This window comes from Thunnus thynnus, chromosome 21 (assembly GCF_963924715.1).
Source record: "Thunnus thynnus chromosome 21, fThuThy2.1, whole genome shotgun sequence".
In the NCBI taxonomy this organism is placed as follows: Eukaryota; Metazoa; Chordata; class Actinopteri; order Scombriformes; family Scombridae; genus Thunnus; species Thunnus thynnus.
The window spans coordinates 16,659,256-16,683,551 of record NC_089537.1 but is presented as its reverse complement, the minus strand read 5'-3'; the positions used below and the strand labels follow the sequence as shown (position 1 = coordinate 16,683,551).

At 42.7% G+C, this 24,296-nt stretch overlaps 1 protein-coding gene across 4 annotated transcripts in view; it reads left to right on the top strand.

The window, feature by feature from the left end:
- zfhx4 (zinc finger homeobox 4) overlaps window positions 1–24,296 on the top strand; it is a 174,794-nt gene that overhangs the window by 139,288 nt on the left and 11,210 nt on the right. For all 4 annotated transcript variants that reach the window (XM_067578654.1, XM_067578655.1, XM_067578653.1 and 1 more), the window contains exons 7-8: window positions 16,489–16,587; window positions 22,945–23,078. In XM_067578654.1, the coding sequence (XP_067434755.1) occupies window positions 16,489–16,587; window positions 22,945–23,078 (233 nt within the window). The remainder of the gene's footprint in view (window positions 1–16,488; window positions 16,588–22,944; window positions 23,079–24,296) is intronic.

Here is a 24,296-nt window from a genome sequence, read left to right as displayed (position 1 = left end):
AGGTGTGTATGTGCGTGCACGTGTGCATCAGTGTGTTTTTCTATGTGTGTATCCTCGCCCATTAGCCCTGTGCTCCATCATGTGTAAAGCCCCTCATAAGCCAGACCAAGCAGAAACACTAGGGCCTTTTCTGCATACTTTACTTTCTGTCATTTTTTTTTCTTTCGTTCCCTCTGTCCCTCACAAAAAGGAAAGGGAGATGGGATCTTATGGAGGTAATTATTTCTGAGAGCCAGGCCTGTCATCCATCCCTCCACCACTCCACCACCCACACATCTCCATCCCTCTGTAACCCCCCCCCCCCCCCCCCCCCCCCCCCCCCCCCCCGCCGCCACCACCACCACCACCACCACCACACAACATGCATTAAAGAGGGAGGGAGAGGACCCTCTTTGTCTGAGTCCCCCTTTTAAACAAAAGACCTCTTCTGACTTAGAGAGACCAACAACACTTTTATCGTGTGCGTGTGGCTGTATGTGTATGTATATGTGAGTGTGTACATGTGTGTGTGTCCAGAGCCTTTTGTTTTCTCTGAGTGATAAGGCTCTGGGACATTTTTGGTCCTAGTCAAATTAGTGTAGCTGTGCTAACCATTTACATAGCAGCTGTAGGCTAAAAAATGAGCCTAATGGACACTTATTATCCCTATATCTGCTTGTGTGCGGTTGGAGTTGTGCGTGCGTGTTTGTGTGCGTGTTTGTGTGTGTGTTTGTGTGTGTGTGTGTGTGTGTGTGTGTGTGCATCCAGCAGGAAGCAATAGAACATGAGCGGAGAGCAAGTGTGCCATCTTGCTTGTTACCCAGCGCGCAGACATTACTTGTTTCCAAATGTACCCAACCCAAACTGTCTGTACTGAGTCAAAGCACCAAAAATGATCACTTGATTTTCGATGTGGGAAAGGGCTTACTGTTTCCCAAAGATCATTTCGATGTGATGACACCAAGGCATCTTTTGAGGCATTAGGTTTTCCCTCCTCCCTCACTTTCACTCCTTCATCTTATACTGTTTTTTCCTCTGGGTGGTGGGGGTGGTTTCGCCATTCCAGCGGTTCTCTCCCTTTTTTTTTCAGGAAGGTCTCTCCTCAGACAGAAGTCTATTTCCAGGGTTTGTCTCAGTAATTTGTGGTCATTACATAAACATTCACGGATGGCCGGAGGAGTGAGAGAAAGGATGCAACACACACCCAGATCTCTCAAACCGCTAGAGTTAGCGCAGCGGTGGCTATTTTCTTTTTCAAGTCAGAATACAGGAGGTTAGACTAGCTGATTTGCTCATCAAAGGACACTTTTGTTCCTCTATATTGACTGTTTGTCCTTCTGTGGCCTATCTCTCTGATGTATTTATACATTAGATATCTATAGTTGGAATTGGCTTTAATAAGTTAAGCCAGCCAATTATATTGCATATTGATTTGCTGACATTCAGCTAATTACCTACAGTTAGCAAATTATTTGTGACCTTTTCTCTCTCATTTACTGTGAAACAGGATGTTACTTACATAAAAGGTAAAGTCCACAGATTTCAGTCAGGCGGGATCCATTCCTCGCGTAATAAAAAGGTTGGAATGTTATATTATGTGCCCAACATGACTAAAATGCAGTTCCTGGGGAGAACTATTCTGATGAGAGTGATGTGATTATACCCAAGACGATTTTTGTGAAGTATGTAGTTTTTTATTGCTGTACAGTTAGTTGGAGACAATGCTCTGCATTTTAAATCATTTGTCAAATCAAAATAAGACACATTCATATATGTATATTATTATATTTTCGGCAAGTAGCAATTTACCCCAAATTTCCCAAAACCCTATTCTCTATGGCTGAGGGAGTAAAAGATGTGGTCATTTTTTGAATAATTCCATCCAAGCGAATTATAATTACTTTGCGGTCTGTGTGTGCACATAGAAAAAAAAGGGCAGCAGGCTGACTTGTGCCTCTGAAAAAATGAGCCTCGTTCACCATAAACTATTTTTGAAATGGTGTGTCGGGGCGGTATGGGCTCAGGCCGATTGTTTTTCTTTGAGTTGAGCAGCTCTTTGGTGGAGGGGTATTACCCGGGCTAAATTGTTCCCTCATGTTTTCCGCCAAGGTTCTGTGCCCACCACACTGACAGTTATAATTTGCAGAAATTGCGCTGATTATCTGAATTAGCATACCTGACCAATGCCACATTAGTCTTATTTACAATACAAAGCCGTGGGGCTCTGAGGACGCATACTAAATATGACTTAACCCTTTGAAGAGGGGACTGGCGTCACATGGCCAGGACGTCTTTCACGTCGGTGATATCACAAAGGGCTTAAGGCCCTGCTCCATATGGTACTGCAAGCCTCTGGAAATACTAAGGTCCTGTAAAAGGAAGTGGTGAATGTAAAGTAAATTTCAATATAGAGCACCGCATTGAAATCACAGGGTTATTTCATGTTTTCCCTTACTCCCTGTCTCTTTCTGACCTTTCTCTTTCCATACTTTTTTTTCACCTCTCAGCTCTTATCCCAATCTTTTTCTTTCCTTTTTCTTTCTGCCTTCATCCCATTCTCCCCCTCCTTTTCACCCCTGCTCTTCTTTATTTTCTTCTCACTCACCTCCATTCTTTTCTCTCCCCAATCCCCTCATACACCCTCTGTCCATTGACTCTTAACCACAGATGGACAAAACAATGGGCCATGTCACACAGCATTAAGACAAACAATCCGGTGATGGGAGGAGGGTTGTGTGGAGCCGGAGCCGCGGTAACCAGGCAATACGCTCGCTGGGTCCAAGCAGCCACTAATCTCAGGCCGCGATGATACAATTCACAGATGGACATTTAAGGCAGCCTTTATGCACACACACTCGCGTACACACACACACACAAAAAGCAGGGACATTACAAGGTAGTATTATCAGGTAGAATTTCTGCCACTCCTGGCAGCAGCAACAACTTCTTTCCTTCTATCGCTCCCTTCTTCCTCACTCTCAACTCTGTTTCCTTTACCTCATCCATCAGCGGGAGGTATGGAATTGATAGCAGCTATTGATTACCTATAGCCAAGGCTAATCGTCGCTAACCGGAGGAAGCTTTGCAGCTATAGCAGCTGTCAGTGGCTTGTCGTGTGTGTGTGTGTGTGTGTGTTTATGTGACCCTCCAGCGGTTCAGAGGCAATAGCTGTTCCTCTCTCATGTTTACTCACAGCAAACTAATGACCTAAAAGCAAGACAGCACATGTAAACAAAAACTATAGATTCTAGACATTGCTTCTATTTCAATGTCCAGAATACAGGAAATGTATGTTTTGTCTGCCTAGAGAAACAATTGGAGACATGCCAAGTTTCACCTCCCCACCTATGTGAGTAAGACCCATCTCCCTCTCTCTCCTTTTCTTCATCTCCCTAATAGGAAATTTGAGCACACTGTGTGAGATTAAAGCAGAGAATCAATGCCTTGTGAGCAATCATTTCCAGACAAATCTCTTTCATCTTTTCTCTCCCTTTTTCCCCCCTCGTTCTCGCGTTCGTTTTCCTCTCCCACCTCCTAATGCTAACAGGGGGTCCTGTGTCATGACATCCCTTTTGCTTTTATCATGTCCTAATAACGCTCTGAAAATAGAGAGAGAAAGAGGAATGTGACAGAGAGAGGGGAAAAAAGAACAAGAAATAGATAGACTGATAAAAATCCATTGAATGAGCCTGGGTCTTGATTTGTGCTTTGATGTGGATGTCTTTGTGCAAATTAGACAAATATGCCCACTGCTTTAGTCATCTCAAAGCTCTTCATAAGATGCCATCTCCTTTTGCCATTTTTTTTTTGAGGGACGGAAGGAAGAAAAAAAATGAGTGACAAGTTCATTTAGGTACATAAAAATACAAATTTCAAAAAAAAACTGGATGACGGAATAGAGAGAGAAATGTGCTGTTTGATTTAAAAGTACAATATGCAAAAAGTAGCTTGTACAAAATGTTAAAAAAAAAAAAGAAAAACAAAGAGAACGTAAGGTAGAACCTGGTGTTTCTGCTTTCAGCCCAAAAGGTGCTTTACCCATGATGGCGTATTGGCCTAATGGGCAAGGATACACACACACACAAATACACACACCTTGGCCAGGCCTTTGTTTCAAAAGCAGGTTAATGGGGAGTGAGGAAGAGGAGCGTTGCAATTTTCTGCTCTTTAGGCGCCAGAGAATTCTCTCCAGTGTAAGAGAGACCAGACTCTCAGCGTAATAGGCATTTTACACCCTCATCACCCCTTGCACACAATCACATTCGCACACAGACACACACACACATACAAACACGAACACACACTTGCCAGAAATGTGTGGGAGTGTAATAGGCATTCTATGGTGTGTATTGCTGGTCCCCAGAGTGCCAGTAAGTGTTAGACATGCATAGAGTCGGCAATGAGACAATCAGCATGCTGAAATTGAAACCTTGTCTGGAGTCACGCAGGAGGGGAGGAAGAGGAGCAGAGAGGGAGGAGGGAACGGGAGAGGAGAGGAGAGGAGGGGAGAGGAGAGAGGAGAGGAGAGGAGCAAGGATAAGATTAAATAAAAAGAGCGGAGAAGAGGCGAGGGGAGCACAGATGGCAGGAGAAAAGAGGATGAGGAAGCGGAATAAGATGAGAGACAGAGGGAGAGGAAATAGGAACTGATGTTTGTTTAATTGCCTCATAAGTGATGACACAGATAATTATGTCGAAAAAAGAGATGCTCCTCTTAGGCAGGGCCAATGAGCAGCTGTATCTGCTTTTGTGCATGTGTATGTGTGTGTGTCGTCTTGTCTCTCCCTATAGCCCTATCAGCTGCTGTCCCCCCCAGCCACATCAAGTATAGGACACCATTAAAGCATTACGGTTTGTGTCATATCAAATCATTCAGCTTAATTAACAGAAACACACAGGCACACTAAAAAAAACACACACACACACACACACTCATCATTTGAAATAATTTTAATTACTCTGTAACATCCTGATTATTAATATCTCCGCTTCATATACCTGGGGATATGAAGACGAGAGTGTGTTCACCTATATTTCCTGCGCTGTGTGTTTGCAGGCGTGTGTGTCCATGTGTGTGTAAGCGATGCTTCCTTGACTTCATATCTAATTGTCTTTTTTAATGACAATATTCTACTGTGTGCCGGCTGTATGTAATGAGTCAGGGTGTGTCAAAGTGCAGCCCTGAGCTGTCTGCTTGAGTTAAGCTCTTCCCGTCTACTGTAGAAGCCTCCAGCGTACACACTCACACACACACGCACATACACACATGTGGCGCACACACTCAAAGAGACAGTATCAATGTGGGAGTTCCTGTATCTGACACAAGATTAAGAGGGCCAAGTGGAGGAACGTCGAAGAACTGCCCTGTTGCATTTGCAAGAAGGAAAAAGGACCATCCTGTCACACACACACGCGCGCACACATACACACATGCAAGCATCCTGTGCTGTAAGTGAGCAGTAGCCTCCCTTGCATTATTCACAGTGGCCGAGTGATCGAAGCCTGGTTCAATAGCACTAAAGCGGCGCACGCTGGAGAGATTTGTCTTACAAAACCTTGACACACACACACAGGCGCACATATGCTCTCACACACATTGATTTTTGGTGGTGGGAATCTCCCAGGCTTTGGACGAAAGGCAGGGACGTGAGAGGGGCTTCCCCTGTCAGAGCAACCCCCTGACAAACGCACACATACACACCGACACATTCTTGCCGAACCATACACACACACACACACACACATGCACAGGACATAGGCAAACACTGTAAGTACATGTTTAATTCTCTCAAAATGAGATGTGATGATGATGAGGTCCGGCGATAGCCTGAATAAGAAAATGAAAGAAAAAGCTGGAGATGGGAGAAGAAGGATCTGCCTCTTAGATCTGATGGGGTTTCATTTACAGAAAGATGAGCTGATGGTAAAATAAAAGGAAAGAAAAAAAGTCAAACTGATCATATTTTCTTTTTTGCTGACTTTCCCTTTTTTTTGCATTTTACCATCAGGGGGCTTTTTGCAAGGGAAGCAGAAAAAAAAAATCACACATTGCCTGATATGTCATATCTTTCCACTGCAGCGCGCTTGTGTGTATTTTCACACAGGCGAGTTCAATTTGAAGCCTTCGGTTGATTTGAATGGCGATTTTTCTAACACATCAGTCACTTCATTCAGTTTTCCTATTTTCTTCAGAGCGGCACAAGCTGCCTAGCACATACCACCCCCTCTGGCGTTTTTGACATATTAACATGTATTGACAAGCCAGCACTCGCATTCCTGTAAACATTAACGCACAAACACACACATACACACACCTCTGTCCCCTGAAGACATGTGATCAACCAGACCCAATCCCTTGTAATCATCTGGAATCCCCCCCACCACCACCACCACCACCACCACCACACTCACACACACGTATAGTTCCCCTTCAATCCCGGGTAATGGTTTGGGGCAGGGGGCTGAAGCAGTGGGCTTCTTTCCCTTAGCCCCAGTGTCTTAAGCTGCCATTGATTAAATGTTAACTGATATACTCGGCCCTGGCAATCTTGTTAGAGCTGGAGCAGGCAGGCAGCTAGACAGACAGTTTAGGACCCGCGCCCTCCTGATCAATAGCACAGATAAAGATTTCATCCATCAATGAGCTTCCAAAACAAAAGGTATCTGATACCTGATTAGGCCCGTGGGGACACACACACAGAGATTTGAGCATGAACACACGCTCACATCGCCACATGGGTTGAAGCACATGAAGAAATGACAAATATACACACCTGGATCACACATAAATGCACAGGGATATAAAAATAATAACTCCCTCAAACACACACACACAAACACACACACACACTTGCTTTTTTTTTTTGTTCAGAGTAATACCTCCATCTGAAGTCAATCAGTTCCACATCTAATGGTGTAATTACAACAGATACACACAAGCACACACACACAAATATGCACAGTGAAGTTTATAGATAAGGCAGCTCTGACTTTTCCCGGATGAAGGTTAATTATGCTGTGTTAGTTCACTTAGGTGTGTGTATTTGTTTGTGCATGTAGGTATATGTGCATCATCGCTCAGTAGCGTGTGTGTGTGTGTGTGAGTGTTGCCTCAAATGCATGTGCATTTAGATCCTCAGAGCATGCCAAAGACACCGCAAAACGTCTAAATCAATGTCTGGGCGACCACCACTGTTAAAGTGTATCAATAATGTTCCCCTGTCTTCTTTCCCGGCTATTGTCACAGGGCAGTTTGAGAGTCCAAGCCTAGCCACAATTAAGACTTAATTATAAATCAATATAAAGAGTCATTTGAATATTGATTTTTCTTTTTTCTTCAAATTGTTAACATATTCCCCACCCTGTCTACGCTCTTCTTCCTTTTTTGTTACAACTTTAAGGAGAATCAATACTTCCCTTTACAGTCATCAGAGAAGTGGTTTTGGCATAATTGGAGCCAAAAACACAACGGGATATCTTGATGGGGGTCAATACCCAGAGGTGGTCAGGGGGTAAAAAATGTCACAGCCCCTCAAATTGTGATAGCTTTTCAAATACAGTTAATGACGCTTTGTAGCTCTCAAAGAGTGATCTAATTTTGGGGGGCTTTTGGGTGACATTTGTTGTCACAATGCCAAAATGCATTTCCATAATTTTCACGGCTGACATTTTCTTTGATATGACACTGTACCAGAGTGCACTCCAAAAACTGATATCAATGCAGCCCCGGTAACCTGTATTTCATTTGATTGAATGATATCTTTGCTGTTTCATTTTTCTGCTCAGCCATTTTGAGGGGCTGTGAGATTTTCAAGTGGCGTGTCAGGGGCCGGGAGTCTAATGCATGGAAACATGGAGCTTTCTGTTTTCTGACGGCTAGCAGAGATAAGGTAGAGATATGGCTCTAGCACTGGCTCAAATCTAAAACAGATCCCGCTGGGGGGAGGAGGGGAGTTAAGAAAGTGAAGGAAAGGAGAAGCGGGGGGAGGGAGGGGTGGAGGTAGCAAGAAAAGGAATATTGTCAATCCTCTAAGTGTCTGGCGGTGTCTCTCTTTCTTTCCCTCTTTCTCTCACTCTTTCTCTCCCCCTCTCTCCCTCAGTAATCTGATTTATTCGAAGCATATGTGTGCTGCTCTGTCTTTGTCTGCTTCTATTAGGGCCAGTGGGGGCCCATATGACATTGTTTAGCCAGTAATGAAATGGACATTTTTTGCATGTTTTTGAGAAAGTCAGAGGAAAGCCAACACTCCTTATTTGTAACCGTCTGCAAATACCATCTCCGGGGCAGTTGCCCCAGGTCTGTGTATTCGTGTGTGTGTGTTGCATGTGAGCATATGTGCCCATGTATTACAGGTTCCATGTGGTCATTTTGCAGATGATTCTGAGCAACCTAATGAATATTTGGGCTTGAAGATATTTCTCTTTTTATTCCGTGATTCTATTCTTCTTATGTTGAAGAGTCCTGCCATACTCCCTAACCTCAACACATAATAAGGCCCTGATGATGCACACATTTTTGTTTTGCACACTCTTCTAAGGAAAAAGACATGTCACACGGACTTATTGTCAGTATATGAAATTGTTATGTGCTAATGGGAGCGATGTGGTGCTCCGGACTCAACCGAAGCCCCCATCAACGAGGAATGTAGTCATAGAAAAGCACCGAAAATGAATAGGATGAATGGGGGAAAAATCAGTAATTTTTTTTGCCATATTTTGCTGTGTGTAATTCACACAAATATGCTGTTATCCTGGATAAGAGTTATATATCGAATGCAGCATGCATGCAAAACATATTTCAAATAGTGTGTATGTGTAATTGTTCCAAATGCGGATTATTCACATTTCTGCTTTGCTAGATCACAAAATTGCATTTTTCATAAATGAACTAAAAACATAAATAGACAACTTTTTATGATCTTATAATTATATTTTTTATCTGTCCTTTCTATCTACTTAAATCTTTTCTTTGATTTCCATCTAGGATTACAGTGTTGTTTTTGGTGGCTCTGAAAGCAGATGGTTTTTATGCAGCTAAAAACGGGACAGTAGCCCAATAGGATAAAGATCTGTTTAAGCATTATCCATTTGGCCACTGCCCGTCACAGGCCTATTTTAAGCATAGATACACACACACACGTACACACACACACACATACACACACAGCCATTCTCTTAAACCATGGCAGCCATTTTATTAGATTCCCTGTTTTCAGGCCTCGTATTAGTTCCCGGAAAATAAATAAACCTTGAATACATGACAAGGACCAGTCTGGTCAATTGGAAACTATATCTATCCTGCTGGTATCTTTGTTTACCAGTGTAGTGATGGATGGACAGATAGAGGGATAAATGGATGCACTGAGGAACAGATAGGATAGGTATATGGATGGATAGCTGTGTGAGAAGATATAAAAATAGATGGACAGATGGATAGATAGGTGGATAGATAAATGGATGGATAGATAGACAAATGAATGCGGCAGGGAGATCTTGTTGGGCTGATAGAGTTGAGCAGGTATGCCGAGAAACAGCTGCTTTCTTCATTAGGTTCATCTATCGATCTCGGACCCTCGCTGTGTGTACGTGTGTGTGTGTGTGTGTGTGTGTGTGTGTGTGTGTGTGTGTGTGTGTGTGTGTGTGTGTGTGTGTTTTTGAGGGAGAGAGAGGGGAAAGACAGCAGCCTGTGTAGATAAGTGCTGGTAATAGAACAGAATGAATTCTTATCACAGAGATGGGAAGGCCATTAACCCTCAGCTGCTAGTTCTCTCTCTCTGTCTCTGTCTCTGTCTGGTCCGACTTTCTCTCTCCGTTTCTCCCTCCCTCCATCCTCTGGTCGGGACCTGACAGGTCACGTTGGCGAGCGTGTGTGATATTTCCACTATGTGTGTTACTCTCCGAGAGTGTGTGTGTGTGTGTTTTGCGGCTGCCACTGTGCAGACTGCCCCATCGGCCAGATGTTTATAATCAGGGGCTAGATAAATATTGGACCAAAGAATCATAAAAGACCAGGAAAAACAGAAAATAGAGAAAGAGATGGGGGAGATGAAACAGAGGAGAGGAATCTTCTTTTCAAATTATTCCTAAATCCCTCAGTAAGCTTGCCGTGCCGCCTCCTCAATTCACCTACTCAGCCTAAGGTGATTCAAACTGCCGAAATGCAATATGGCTGTTGTGTAAGATGCAGGTGTGTGTGTGTGTGTGTGTGGATGTGTGTGTGTGTGTGTGTGTGTGTGTGCACACGTGTGGAGGTGTACAGTAGGTGCAGTAGGTGTGCTAGCCTATTGTATAAGGCCAGGTGTTGCGGCAATTTTTTTTTTCTTCCACCACAGAACCTTTTGAAGCCATATTTTTGTCCTGTGAAAACCTTTTGTATTTGCTATTAAAGAATCATTAACATCATCCCCCCCAGTGCTCACAGCAGTGAAAATGAAACCCCTCTTAACACAAAACAACAGTTTCTGTCTGCGCAGCAAGCAAGACACCCAAGCCTTTAATCTTGGCTATGTTTATTCATATGATTTTCTTTTTTTCCCTTTTTTTCAAAAGAGTAATAGGTGTTTTGTTAGTCGCCTGCAAGACAGCGGAGCGGGCAATTTGAGCGAAATAAAATACAATGAAGTGTCTCAGGAAGTCATAATTGACAACAACAAAGCAAATTTGGAGCTGCTGATACAAGCGTTTTTTTATACAAAAGTCATTTTTTCAGCTTATTCTGTCAGTTCAACTTATTGACATTCACACCAGGAGCGTATTAAATGTGACAATCCTATTGTCTGGCTTTCAGAGTCAACCTGAAACAATAGATTTTTTTTTGCTGGTGTAATAAGTTCTCATGTTTTAAGCAATAAATGGGTGGGTGTGGGTGGATTTGAGCGTGTGGATGGAAACACGTGTGTTTGCTTTTGCCGGTGTGTGTGTTTACATGTTAGCATGTGGGCTGTGGACCTCTGTGCGTGAAATACATTGAACGCTGTGTGGGAGTAAATGTGTGTTATGTGCAGAGGGTTTCATGTGTAGGTGTGTGTGAGCGTGTGCGTGTGTGTCAGTTATTCCCAGGCCCTGTGCAGGAGCTGTAGCCCCTCTCCACTGGGTTGATGTTTAGTATTTTAGACATGCTACATTAACAACATCTGGTTAAGATCTAAATGCTTGTTAAACGCGCTGAAATTCGGGGGGAAAGGTACAGGGAGAATGAGGGGAGAGAGGGGGGATAAAGAGGGAGAGTTGGGTAAATAAAGATTTGAGGGTGAGAGAACGGGAGGGAGGGAGATCAGTAAGTCCGTAAGGTTATTACTCTGGCAGTATTACCACTGGCCCTTGACTGTGTGTGTGTGCGTGTGCGCATGACTGTGACTGTGTGTATGCTTGTGTGTCTGTGTGGGATGGTGTAATGTTTCAAAGCTTTCCCCTTTAAAACCTAGAGGCCAAACTAGAGCCACGCGCGCGGCGCAGGAATGTGACATCACAGGGCCCCTATTGCTCGCGTACACACACACACACATGCACGCACAGTCTCACAGGGGACATGACCAGAGTTGTAAGAAGAAATCAGCGTCAACATCATGGCTAAGTGAGGGAGACATGGCAGTCATGGGTGTTACGCAAAACATTAAGGCTACATTACTACTACAGATACACCGGACACAGACCATATCTAGTCGTTATTATTACTTTTAGACATATAACACAACAGTACTGATAATATTCTCACATATAGAATCCTAACAGATACAGTTATAGTTTCTCAGTCTAGTTGTTGTAACATTTCTCATATATTTCTTATATTTTCTTTGGCAGCAATTACTGTTTCAGTTGATGCTCACAGTGTCTATGATTTAAGATAAACAATAATGGGGGGAAAAAAAGTTGTTTTTTTTTTTGTTTTTTTTTACTCCTTTACCCCTTTAATGAGCACCATCCTAGCCTTAAAGAAGCAAATTAGAGGCAGCTCGGCCCAGCTAATGAATTCAGCCATTTTGGAGCCTCTGTGTCCAGTATCTCGGCGTGGCATTGCTCTATGGTTGTGTGCTGTATGGCTGAGTCCTCCACCGGGCACATAATGACCTGGCATGGCGGTTATGGGCCCTTAGGGGGAGACGGGAGGGGGAGTGAGCGGTCTCAGAGCAGGTCATTATACAGCTAGAGGGCACACACACACACACAAACACGCTGCGCTGACACTTTCAATACATCCTCCATTGCCTCCATCTCCCATATGTCTATTCCTCCATTTTTTTTCTTTCCAAACATCTCTTTTTATGTGTCTTTTCCCCTCATCCCCCTCCATCTGTCTGTCCAAATCTCATTTTTCCATTATATTTTTTACGGTGCTGATTTGAAGGAATACGAGCAATTGTAAAATAATTTAGTACCAAAATAATTCAAAACATCTTATTTTCGTTTGAGATCATGTAAACCAAATATGTTGTGTTTGGGGATTTGCAGAGTTATTTATCGAACAAACAGGAGAGTTATTCATCCAGGGCCCTAATTGGTTTCACTGGTTTCCAATTAATAGTTGAATCTAAAACCAGGCTGATTTGGCTGTATCCCTAATCAAGAGTCACTTAATTATTCTTCCTCTCTAACGGTTAAATATAGGCTGGTGTTGGTTGCATGGTAATCGGATCCAGGGTCTGTGGTTTGCTCGAGCTCACCGGCCGGCTTTAATGTTCCGACCGACCCACATCAAAGAGAGTCCCACCAGGCTGCCAAAATCACACACCCTCCGCAGCCCGACCAACTCCCTCTGCGTGTGTGTGTATGTGTGTGTGTGTGTGTGTGTGCGCACAGAGGCAGTGGAAGGTGACTGCGAAAGTTTTGCTCTGCGTGTCCTCTGGTAGCGATTAAGTTGATGGTTAAGAGTCCCTGCCGCAGAACCCTCCGTCTCTCTTTCGCTCACACACACACACACTCACACACACACACACACACTTGCACATGACAACTCACATGCAAACACATGCAGTCACTGTCTCACTCACTTGATCAATGGCGCACATCCACACAAACACGCCCGAACATGCGCACACACACACAGTCGCACACGCACTCACGTACACACTCATGTGGTGTGCAACTGTCAGGGTCAGTCAGAGGGCAGACGCTGTGCTGATGTATTGAGAGAGCTCGTCTGGGAATGTCCTCAGTGTGGAAACACATTCCCCGTATGCATGCACGCACACACACACTCACCACAGATCTAACCGACTAGAAGGGGAAAGGAGTGAAAAAAAAAACACTGATGAGGCCCAGATGATCACCCCTGCTTTCCTCTCTCTTTTTCTCTTTCTTCACCCACTCTTCACCCTCATTGCTCCCTCGCTTTCCTTCTCTCTGTTCATTGTCTCTCATTTCTCTTGTGTCTTATGTAGCTACAGGTAGAGTGCCCCCTAGAGGTTAGTTTTGATGGTGGCTGTGTATTGTCATGATCAAGCACTGCCTGCAACTATGACCACTTTCACCAGACCTATATCCTCCTTTCCTTATTGTCCTCTTATTCCTTATTGTACTTTAATAAGCTAATATAGAAATGGACAATGATTTCTTGCAATGACACAATTTAGTATTATCAATATCAAATATGTTAAGAACATAAGCATTTTTTAAGAGCACTGATTGTTCTCTAAATATATTGATAGTGGCTATATGCATGATAATAACCACTAACTTGTCCTAGTTTACTTAGGTTTTGATTTATTGTAACAGGATAAAATGAACTGACATTTATTTGTGATATAAATTTAGAGTATAAACTGAAATATATTGCATTTTATATATTTAATACTGTGCAATTAAACTTTTATAACCTGTTCTATGAAAACAGATTACTTTCAATCAAAGCAATGGTGTGTCTATTTTTTTTTATCATATATATGTAAATATATATACAGTATATATACAGTGTGGTGCAGTGGAGGAAAAAAGGCAGACAATGACAAAGGAGATGAAAAGGTTTTTTTTTTCCTCCTGCTTTTTGAGATTTTTTTTAACCTTTCTTTTGAGAAATTTGTCCTGACCTTGCAGTATGTGAGATCTTCGAGGGTTTATTTTTTTTCTCTGTATTTCTGTTTTGACCCTTCTCCCCTCCCCTTCTTTTCTGACTCTTCTGTGAAACATGCTGTTCGATTTGTGCTATTTGCTTTTCCTTGGCATCGAACAAAAGTCAAGTATAGAGAAAAGATAAACCAGTGATGAAGGACTTTCAAACCCACTACACACACAACATTTACACCCACACGCGTGCACACACACACACACACACACACACACTATCCTTCTTCCTTTCCCTCTGTTCGAAGGTGGGGTGAATTAAAATACAAAGATGGACGCTGCAGCACCAGCAGTGAAAATTGCAATTTCTGCAGCCCGGGCTCTCTTGGCTGACAGGAGATATTTCATCCCCGTTGTCACCGACGTATTAATAAAACATCAGGAGCAGAGTGCAGTCCCAGTCTCTCTCTCTTTCACACACAAACACACACACATACAAGGACGCACACATACACCTTGACATAGACTGTTTATACACATGTGCAAAATGCGTACAGCACTCACGCGCATCTGCAAATGCAAAAATACAACAGTGTTCGTGAATACAAACACACACACACACACACACACACACAACCGCAATTTTCTTCCTCAATCACATGTCACCATCTGCCATGAAAATTTCATGCTGTATATAATGTCCACTTAATGTGTTGGCGCTTAAAGCAACGGCGCCAACACTTAGTCTATGTGTCTGTCTGTGTGTGTATGTGTGTGTGACTCCGGTTGTGTGTGTGTGTGTGTGCGCTGGATGTGAAAGGGTTAATCATATCATGTTTCCAAGGGGGGTTTTGCAGACCTCTTGTGCTCATCATACAATGGCCAAAGTGATTGTATGCAAATGCAAGCTGACCTCAATGCACCCTTTGCCTGATTTCTATGAATATGGTTGTGTGTGTGTGTGCGCGTGTGAATGTATGTGTGTTGTAAAATATGGTTATTAAGGCATTGCAGGATTGATGAGCACAGCTCTTTTATACACATTCACACAAACACGCATGCACACAGACACACACGCACACCAGTTTCATTCTCTGGCAGAGTGAGGGGTTTGTGGTGAAAGAGACCCCCCCTTCCCCCCATTTAGAAGACATGAAATTTTTAACGGTTTTGCTCTGTGTGTGTGAATATGATACTGTGTGTGTATGATTTGACGCCTGTGTGCAAGTGTTTCTGTTTGATTTTGCATTTGTGTGTGCTATCCCTGAGATGGAGGAGGGTAGTGTGTGTGTGTGTATGTGTGTGTGTGTGTGTGTATATATGTGTGTATATATGTTTGTGTGTGTGCTGTGTGTGCGTGCGCATGCCTGGTTATCTGGCCTCTCTCAGACTGCTCAAAATTCATTACAAAGTGACATCAGCCCAGCCGGAGACAAATGATGGCTGGATGAAAGGGAGCGCTGGGGCTCGGCTAGGATTAGTGTTAGCTTGTGCTGGCGACACATATACACACATACACACTTGTACACACACACAAAATGCATATACACACACACACTCACTCACACACACACACTTTAATCCACTGGCAGAACACTGCAGATACACAGAATTATCAAACAAGGGGCTGAACTCTCAGAGATGGGCAGGCTAATCTGCTAATAGTACAGAGCTGCGTGTGTGTGTCGGTGTGTGTGTGCATGCACATTTTTTTACAAAGGTATACAGAGATACAAAGACACAATATCTGCATCCAGTACAGTAGTGAACATCTACACACTCTCTACATGCAACTTTATTTTTAATTTTTATGTGTTGTAGGCTCAATGATAATGTTAATATTAGTCTTTTTTTTTAAGTTTTGTTTTTTTCCATCAGTTTTAGTGAAGTAGAAAGGATGGATTTAAAACAGGATAAATTCTATTTCCTGTGTGTTGTAATATGGATATTTCTCTAAGCTTAAACAATAGTTAATCAGAATTAAATAAAAGTAAATATATTTTACATTTATTTAAAAGGAAATAAAGGAAAAAATAAATATGATTAAGGCTTGTCTTTAAATTAAAAAAGTGACTCGTGGAGAGTGGCAACCAAAATGACTAAAATAGTTCCCCTGTTGGACATATTTTGTTGTCACACAACGTCCTTGCTTTCAGGCCATGGATGTATTATGTTTCACCCACTAGAAGTGGCACGGCAGAGCTGTTTTCACTGGAACATGTGTTCAAGTCTCCAGAAGCATTATTTCCTGGCGAGATATACCGTACAGTAGGGTAAACCTGACTATTGTGTAGAAATAAAATATTTTATGAGGATTAACAGAACACGTGCAAGCAGGAATATTTGCAAAATGTTTCTAATACGATACAGCAATATCTGATAAAATATCAGCTCTCTTTCTCATGTCAGGCGCCATAGGAGGTTTCTTTTTTGGTGCTGGTCCCCTATAGCCAGCAAATACTGTTTTCAGAGAGCACCATGGGTAATGTAGTCATTTTCTTTGTGTACTTTCAGAGGAAACTGCTGAGGATGGTGAGAGACCTCCTCGCTCTTCATCCAGGCCTGGACTCAACCTCACTGACCGAGACTTGACTGACAGCAGGAGAACTGACCGTAAGTCTGCACACATACACTTCAAAAAGACACACACACACATACACACATACAAACACCTATGAACTGTAAGCTTCCCTTCTTTCCCAAGTTATCGTTCATCTCTCTCTCTCCCTCAGATAAGGTTTAAACATGTGTGTGTAACATGTGAATGCTGCTGACTAGCCTCCATGTGACCTGCTTTAATCGTTTCCATCTGACAGAAAGAGAAAAAGAGAGAGAGAGAGAGAGAGAGAGAGAGAGACGGGTAGAGAGTGGGAAAGAAGGAAAGAGAAAAACGGAGAGAAAGAGAGAGGGATAAGTTGAGTGTTGTGGATATTACCAGGCAATGTCCAGGCCCCAGATTATTTTTTAATCAAATCAGTTTGCGTGCTTGTAATTTATAAGCGCCTTGCATTAATCTTTTCTCGTTCTTGTGCCCTCTCCGATGACATATTAATTTTTCATAAGCGCAGGATTAGATGGGGGGGCTGTGTATATGTTTTTCTAATATTGCACCGCATCCCTGCAACCCTTAAATTAGTTTTTTTTTCCTGCACCCTCCCTTCATTTTTCTTTCTCTCCTGTTTTTTCTGGCTCAATCCATCCCTTAATTGTTGTCCAATCTGTGACCCTATCACTAGGCATTACCTCACATAGAAAAAGAGCACAAGATAGAAAGAAGACGCTGTTTATTTGTTTGTAAGAATGGCAATATTGTAAGCAGGGAGGGGCAACAATCTGTACAAGGCGGCTTGGTGTTTTCTTTTTTTGGGGGGGGTTGGGGGTGAGGTAGGGAGCACATAATGCCTCTGCTGCGAGGCTGTGGTCGGGATAGCCCTGGCTTTGTTAGATTTGATTTACCCAAATAAGAATTCATATGGTCTTTTTATGTATGAGATGGAAATCCATGGCTGGGGATGAATATTGCATGGGGTCTCTCTGTCTCTTCTCTTTTTTTTTTTTTTTCCTCTGTCATTGCATGGGGTTCTTTCTCTCTTTCTCCCTCTACTAATGTCTCTCCTCCTCTTTCTCTCTTACCCCATTCACCCCCCACCACCACCACCACCCCAACTCACGCACGCACACACCTTCCAACTCCCACCCTCTATCCATCTCTAACTCCCTCCCCACCTCCTCTTCCTAGCATGCCATACCTAGCTCCATAATGTGAGGCTCAATGAGGCAGAAGGAGAGCTGAGTGAGGCTGGGGCCTATTAGTTTAGCTAGTCATCTATCTTTCAGCTCTATCTCTCTGACAGGCCTGTCTGACGGACTGGCGGGGAACCACCATCCATGCATTTACCGCCGCATATTACCGCCAGCGTCATTTAACACTGCCGCACACGTGCAAAAAAGCAAACCGATAGTGTCCAGGTCCCTCCTACTTTAAAGCGTGCTTACGTATGTGTGCGTTCCCGAGTGTAGTTTATCAGATGTCAGAAATCTATTTAATAAAGCCGAAATGTATGCCTATTTTGTTTTTTATGAATAATTTGTTCTAGGAATCGCCTTGGGGTCAGCTGCTAGTTTGGCCAGGAAGCCAGATATAATATTTCTAGTGGGTTTTTCTGTTTTGTTTTGCATTTGGATTAAAAGAGGTTTCAGAAAGTCAAATGCCAAAAAATGCAAAAGGGAGCCTGGTGTGTCAGCGTGTTGTTATGCGAGGGTTATCATCAGAGGCAGCGCCTTGTTTTTCTCTTTGTCCAGCTTAAAGTAGTAAGATTTAGCATCTCCTTCCTCAGCCCCAAATCTCTGGCAAGCTTGAAATGTTCAAATCTGTGTGTGTGAGTGTGTGTGTGTGTGTGTGTGTGTGTGTGTGAGTGTGTGTCCGTATGGAGATCTCCAGGGAAGGGATTACAGTGTGACCAAGTGAGCAGTGTGTTTGCGCACTTCATCTTGAAGACCAAGATCCTTTAAACAAAGAGGGGCAGATAGATAGAGAGGAGAAGAGACAGAAAAAAAGAGAGATAGAGGGGGGAGGGGCAAGGAAAGACAGAAAGAGCGTTTTCCCTTGCTTCATTTACATTGTCTTTTTTAATCCCATGTCACTTTAGATTAATTATAATCCATGTTACATTTTCCATGCAAATGTCTCCAATGTGAATTACTTCCAGATAGCTTTGTGCTGTGTGTGTAGATGGCGCATGTCGCCACCATGGCTCAGGGGCCCACTTCTTATAAATAACCAACTAAACAAAGGCCCCAGCATGGAAATGAGCCTGTCAGGCAGCCTAAGGAAATTACAGATCTCTACCTGCTTCAAATTAGCAAAGAAATTACTCATTGTTCCTACAGTCAAATGTTATGTATTAATTTCGTGTACAATTTTGAATTGAGCAGATAAGGGGGGAAACAAAATGGAATCACATGCAAACAAGATCAGATGTTAAATATTCCATATTAGCTTGTTCACATTCAGAATATTTTCAGTCTTTTTTTATATTTTTTTTATTTGCATGCATCTTGCAAATTTGCCCAACTTGAGATGAGGGCTCTGCTCGTTTTCTGTCTCTCCAAGATGAGATTAAAATATATTAAAGATATTAGCATGTTTAATTACAAGCCTGCAGCAATTCCTTTGTGCATGTATGTGTGTTTTCTATGTAATGACAGCTTGTTGAACGTCACAGACGATTTGTCAAATGTGACAAGGCCATGCTCATATTTATCTCTCATTAGAACATAAGCTGGAGATGGAAGAGAAAGGAAGGCTAGTCATTAAAAAACACAAACTACTAGACAGCTGCTGTTTAACAGCCGTTCTCCTCTCTCTCTCTCTCTCTCCCCATTTGAGTATGTCTCGGCCTCTCTCCATCTCGCTCCTTCCCAGTTTCTCTCTCTCTCTCCCCTCCGGCTAGATCTGGGCCTGCTGAGTGCTTCAGTGGGAGTTTGGGGTTCAGAGTGTGTTGCTGTAATGTTATCAGGTGACCGGGGGTCAGCCTAATGCGTAACCTCAGAGCAGGAGGCCAGTAAATCATGCTGGCCGGCCCTCCCTGGCCCGTTTTGGCCAGCTCTCCCTCTTAGATTTACTGCTCCGTAACCTTAGCCAGTCTGCCAGGGCTCAGGACAGCTAAATTGAATACTAAATCCAAGCTGCCGCCACCCAGCCTGCTCCCTCTTAATTGACAGCTTTTTCCCCGTACTCCTTGCTCTATGTTTGTGGGCTTTTGTTTTTTTTATTTTTCATGAAATGAAATGTCAGGAATAGAATCTAATTGTTTTGCAGCTTGTAAAAGAAAGAAAAAAGAGAAAAAGATTGCAATAGGTATGGTTTGATTGTTTTGAAAGCTTGCTCCAAGACTCTATCCTGATGATGTAGTTGATTTGATATAAAGTCGTAGTCGTAGAGATAGAAGGATTCAATGATATGCTTGTTTGTGTGAAAATCTCATTTGCTTGTTTCAGTTTGCGCAAAATGTCTTACCCTTTCTGACACAAAAGGGCAGATTCTAAAATAGATCCACGAGAAAAGCATTAACTGTGATGGTATTGTCGGTCCTCCTGCCTTTTGAGGAACAATTTGGGGCAGAAATATCCTGAGGTGTTTGGAGCAATGGGCTTCTCTGTCCCTCTCTCTCATTTTTCTTCTTCTTCCCTCTTTTTCTCTACATTTCTCTGCCTTTCTCTCCATTGCCCTGTACTTCTCTCCATTTGAGTGCGCACTTCGGTGTATATAAGTGTGTGTATATGTGGCTCCCTAAACATCATTGACAGTTGCAAATAAAGATGGGTGGTGAGTGTGCCGCTCTCTCCCCCTGCAATGCAAAAGGGGTTGAGTGTCATAAATCACCTTTTGATTTATCTAATCAAGCAAGGTCCTGCTGCATGCAGACATTTGTCATTGGTGGAGAGGGGGGGACGGTGTCAGGTTTATTCTGTCCCTCCGCTTCACTGGGCTGCAGCTGGTGGAGCCCACATAAGGATGAAGGGATGGAGGGAAGGTGGGAAGGGAGGGGAAAGAACAGGGAGGAGGAGGAAAAAGGACACAGTCATTAAGTGTGGGATGCAGACTCACCCAGACAAAGGAAAATGAGAGGAGAGTCTCTTACTGCTGTCTTTTTCTCAATCCTGTTCACTCCCATTATTTCTCTTTAATTATTTTAGCTATCCATGCAATTTTGAAGGCAAGAATATGTAATTGGTTAAAAACTAGGGGCAGATGGATATTATGATTTTCTATCATAAATTTATAGATTTTTGGATTGTGCTTGCCATTGTATTTATTTATGTTACTGGTCATTATATCCTTGGAGGACACTCTGCAATTTTGACTGTAATTCTATGCCTCAAAACAACTTTATTATTCACTCACAAGGCTTGCCATTTAAAGCTCCTAAGTGGCCATAGAGAGAACTGCTCTCTCGACATTCAAGGTTAACCAACTGTTTTTTTTCGCTTGAGTGTCATAAGTGTTGATGAAAGCACTAGGTCAAAGACAAATCTAAGCCAGAAGGACAGATCTCCATGTTGCACATGCACACACACACACACACACACATTACACAAACATACATTCACATTCAATATGACAATAATCAATGGTGATGTGTGGGCTCTTTCCCCCACCGCATTGTAAATGTGTTTGCAGCCTCTTGTCCGACAATCGCCTCATCTCCTTTCACAGGGATGTAATTTAGTTGCAAATTGACTGGAAGACGGAGGCAAAAATTGAAAGTTGAAATTAGAAATGGTCATAATAAATACAGGAGGCGGGGCAGAGGCTTTGGAAAGGTCAGGTGATATGACGGGTGCTTCCAGGCTGGACCGATCTGGCCAATAGAGTGTCAGAGGCCTGTCATGAAACATATAATACACACACATACATGCACATAGACCTACACACACACACACACGCACACACACAAACCCTGCAGGGGCCATCACAGGCAGTGGAAGACGAGATTACCTCGCTATTCTGAGCTGCAGAGCAATTCTCGGATGTTCTTGGAAATTCACATTGTGTCCTTGTGTTTTTTTTTTTCTCCCCTTTCTCTCTCTTTCTTCCTTTCTTCCCTCCCTCCCTCTTGTCACTTTCCTTGACAGGCCAATATTTCAGGCTCCAGATATAGGGGATTACAAATAAAATAAGTGGAACGCCTACTTAATGCAACAGAATTAAAATGCATGAACGGGCCGGAGGAATTGATATGCGCCCAATACAAACACGAGCCACAGAATAATATGAAATACAAAATGTTTTTTTTCAACCCCCTCTCCATGTATCAGTGCTTTGATTTCCCTTTTTTTCCATTTGTGCATCTAGCGTGAAGCGTTGATTCGCAAGAGTGAGGCTCACATATTGCCTTGAGTGACCAGACGAGGGAGGGGAGGCAAGAGAGGGGGATGATGGCTTAGGGAGAGAGGGAGGAAGAGAGCAGGGGAGAGGGAGAGACTGAGGGAGGGAGAGTTGCTGTTGCTGTGTCTTTGTGTTTCACCGAGTGGGTAAATTGCAGTGGCAGAGTATAGCAGGGCCTGCGCAGCCTGTATCTAAGGATGAGGCTAATGAAAGATTTATCAGTGGCTACAGCATTTACTAAATACAACCAGAGGCTGATCTCCCCACATTGAGCCCTGTTGTTAACGTCACACACGCTCACACATACACATACAAACAGACACACACAAGTAGTGCTGCTACTGTACCACCAGCCGTGACCAAGCCCCGAAAATTTAGCATCTTGTACAGACAGAGAAGTTGTTGAGGCAGCTGGGGAAATGTATATGAACTAATGAAGTGTATAATATTACCATAACATTTAATGTATGTCGTGCTGTGATAATGAGCCTGCCTGAGTTTTCTCCATTTCACATGTCCTCAGGGCAGAAACAAGTCAGTGTATATGAATGTGAATAATACAGACCGTGATTGTATCCACGCTTGTGTTGTCTTGGTGTCAAATTATTTAAATCATCACCTATGTCCCACTGAATACTAATTTGGTAGACTTGTTTATGTTATTTGCTCTGTTATATGTGTATTAATAGTCATTTGGCCACTTTTTCATCTGATTCATCTACAAAACACAGCTTTCTCATACAATATGCATGTCTGATCTTTGGGATAGTCAAGTCAAGTCATGTTTAATATGTCAAGTATGAAGACTTTTTTATATTATGTATATGATGACTTCTGCTCCAGCGCTTATTCCAAAAAGACTCATTCAAAAATAAATGTATTGTTTAGCCATCAGTCATTGAAAGCCATCCCAGTCATTGGAAGCCTTGTGTGACACAGTGAGAGTCGTTGTGAATATATCTAAGCTTATATTGCAATACACAAATAACTGATGAGTTGATTTAAAAAATGTATTTTTAATGCTTTATATTCTCTGTCTCTGTCCCCCCTTCTCTCTCTCTCCCTTGACCTTCTGCCAGGAGTGAATACCATATCCAAAGAGGTTACTGGACCGAATGCTATGGTTAAACATTCCCTCCTGCCTGATCGACAAATTGAAAGCCCACCCAAAAGGCCCAAATCTGCTGAGGGGAAGACCTCTGCCAATGAGCAGGTAAAGGTTTGTGAAAATTAAAAGAAAACTGTCAATTGTGCTGCATAAGCTGAAGAATGTTTGTGTTGTTTCCCAGCAACTCAGGGGTTGTTTATAGCTGATCCTCAGAGTGTTTGAGTTGCACTGAGAGTGACCATGGACCTGTGTTACTGTCTTTACCCCACCGAAGAAAATACATCTCTAGGTTATAGAACTTTGTGTGCATCTATTTAGAGTGGACATCTGGCAAGTCATATTCATGTTTGAATTTCTTATTGGAGGATAGGTATAGAAAGCTAATAGCTAATGAGGCAGGTTCTCCTTCATAAGCACTAATGAAATCTAACCTTCACTGTCACTGTGTGATGAGCTAATGGGAGGATACTTATGAACTGTAAGAAGCAGAAATGCTAAGCTAAGCATTTAGCAATTGCTGGCGCCAGCTTTCCATCAAAGGGTTAAACACAGCCCACCATCCCCTCCTTGACGGAGCTTTTTAGCATCAAGCACAGTAGGCCAGTCTTTATGTTCTTAAGTGGAATACCTGCACTAGCCTTAGGCCTCCCTCCCTGCTTCTTTCCGCCTTTTTGCATCTCTTTAAATTATATGTGTTTTTAAATTAGATTATGAAGTATTAGCTCGTCTGGTTCTGGGCCCTGTAAGGAGGGAGGACTTTGTCATTTCAGAAATGGATTCTATTAAGACAGGTGGTGGGGAGGCAGCTATGTTCAGAGTACTCCCTGTAATGAGGGCAAGGCGTAGCTTGGGAGAGTACACACCTTTGTCATCTGTAATCTCCTGATTAAAAATTCTGGCCAATCGTGTTTTCTGCTAATAAAATTGCATGAGTTGAGAGACTTAAGTGAATTACATGAAACATGGTTCATCTACATTTTCTGTGTTAAGGTGGGCATTGTGGGGAGAGGTGAACATGGTGGGATGAGGTGAGTGGGCAGTGAAGAAAAGCCCTAAGGAAGGAAAGGAAAACCCTATAAAAATTCAATTTGATTTTGTAGATGTGCAGTTATTTTCACTCCTAACAATGCAGGGGACATGGTCCTCGCAAATCTTGATCAAACCCTTTTTTGTTTTTAAGATGTGATGTCTGTTTATTTCATACCTGGCTATGCTAATGGTTCGATCTGTAGTGCAAGAATGATACCCACAAAAGAGTACATTTTGTGCAAAAAATATGTCATACTCTTGGATTAATTGCACAAAATGTCCTTTTCCTTGGAT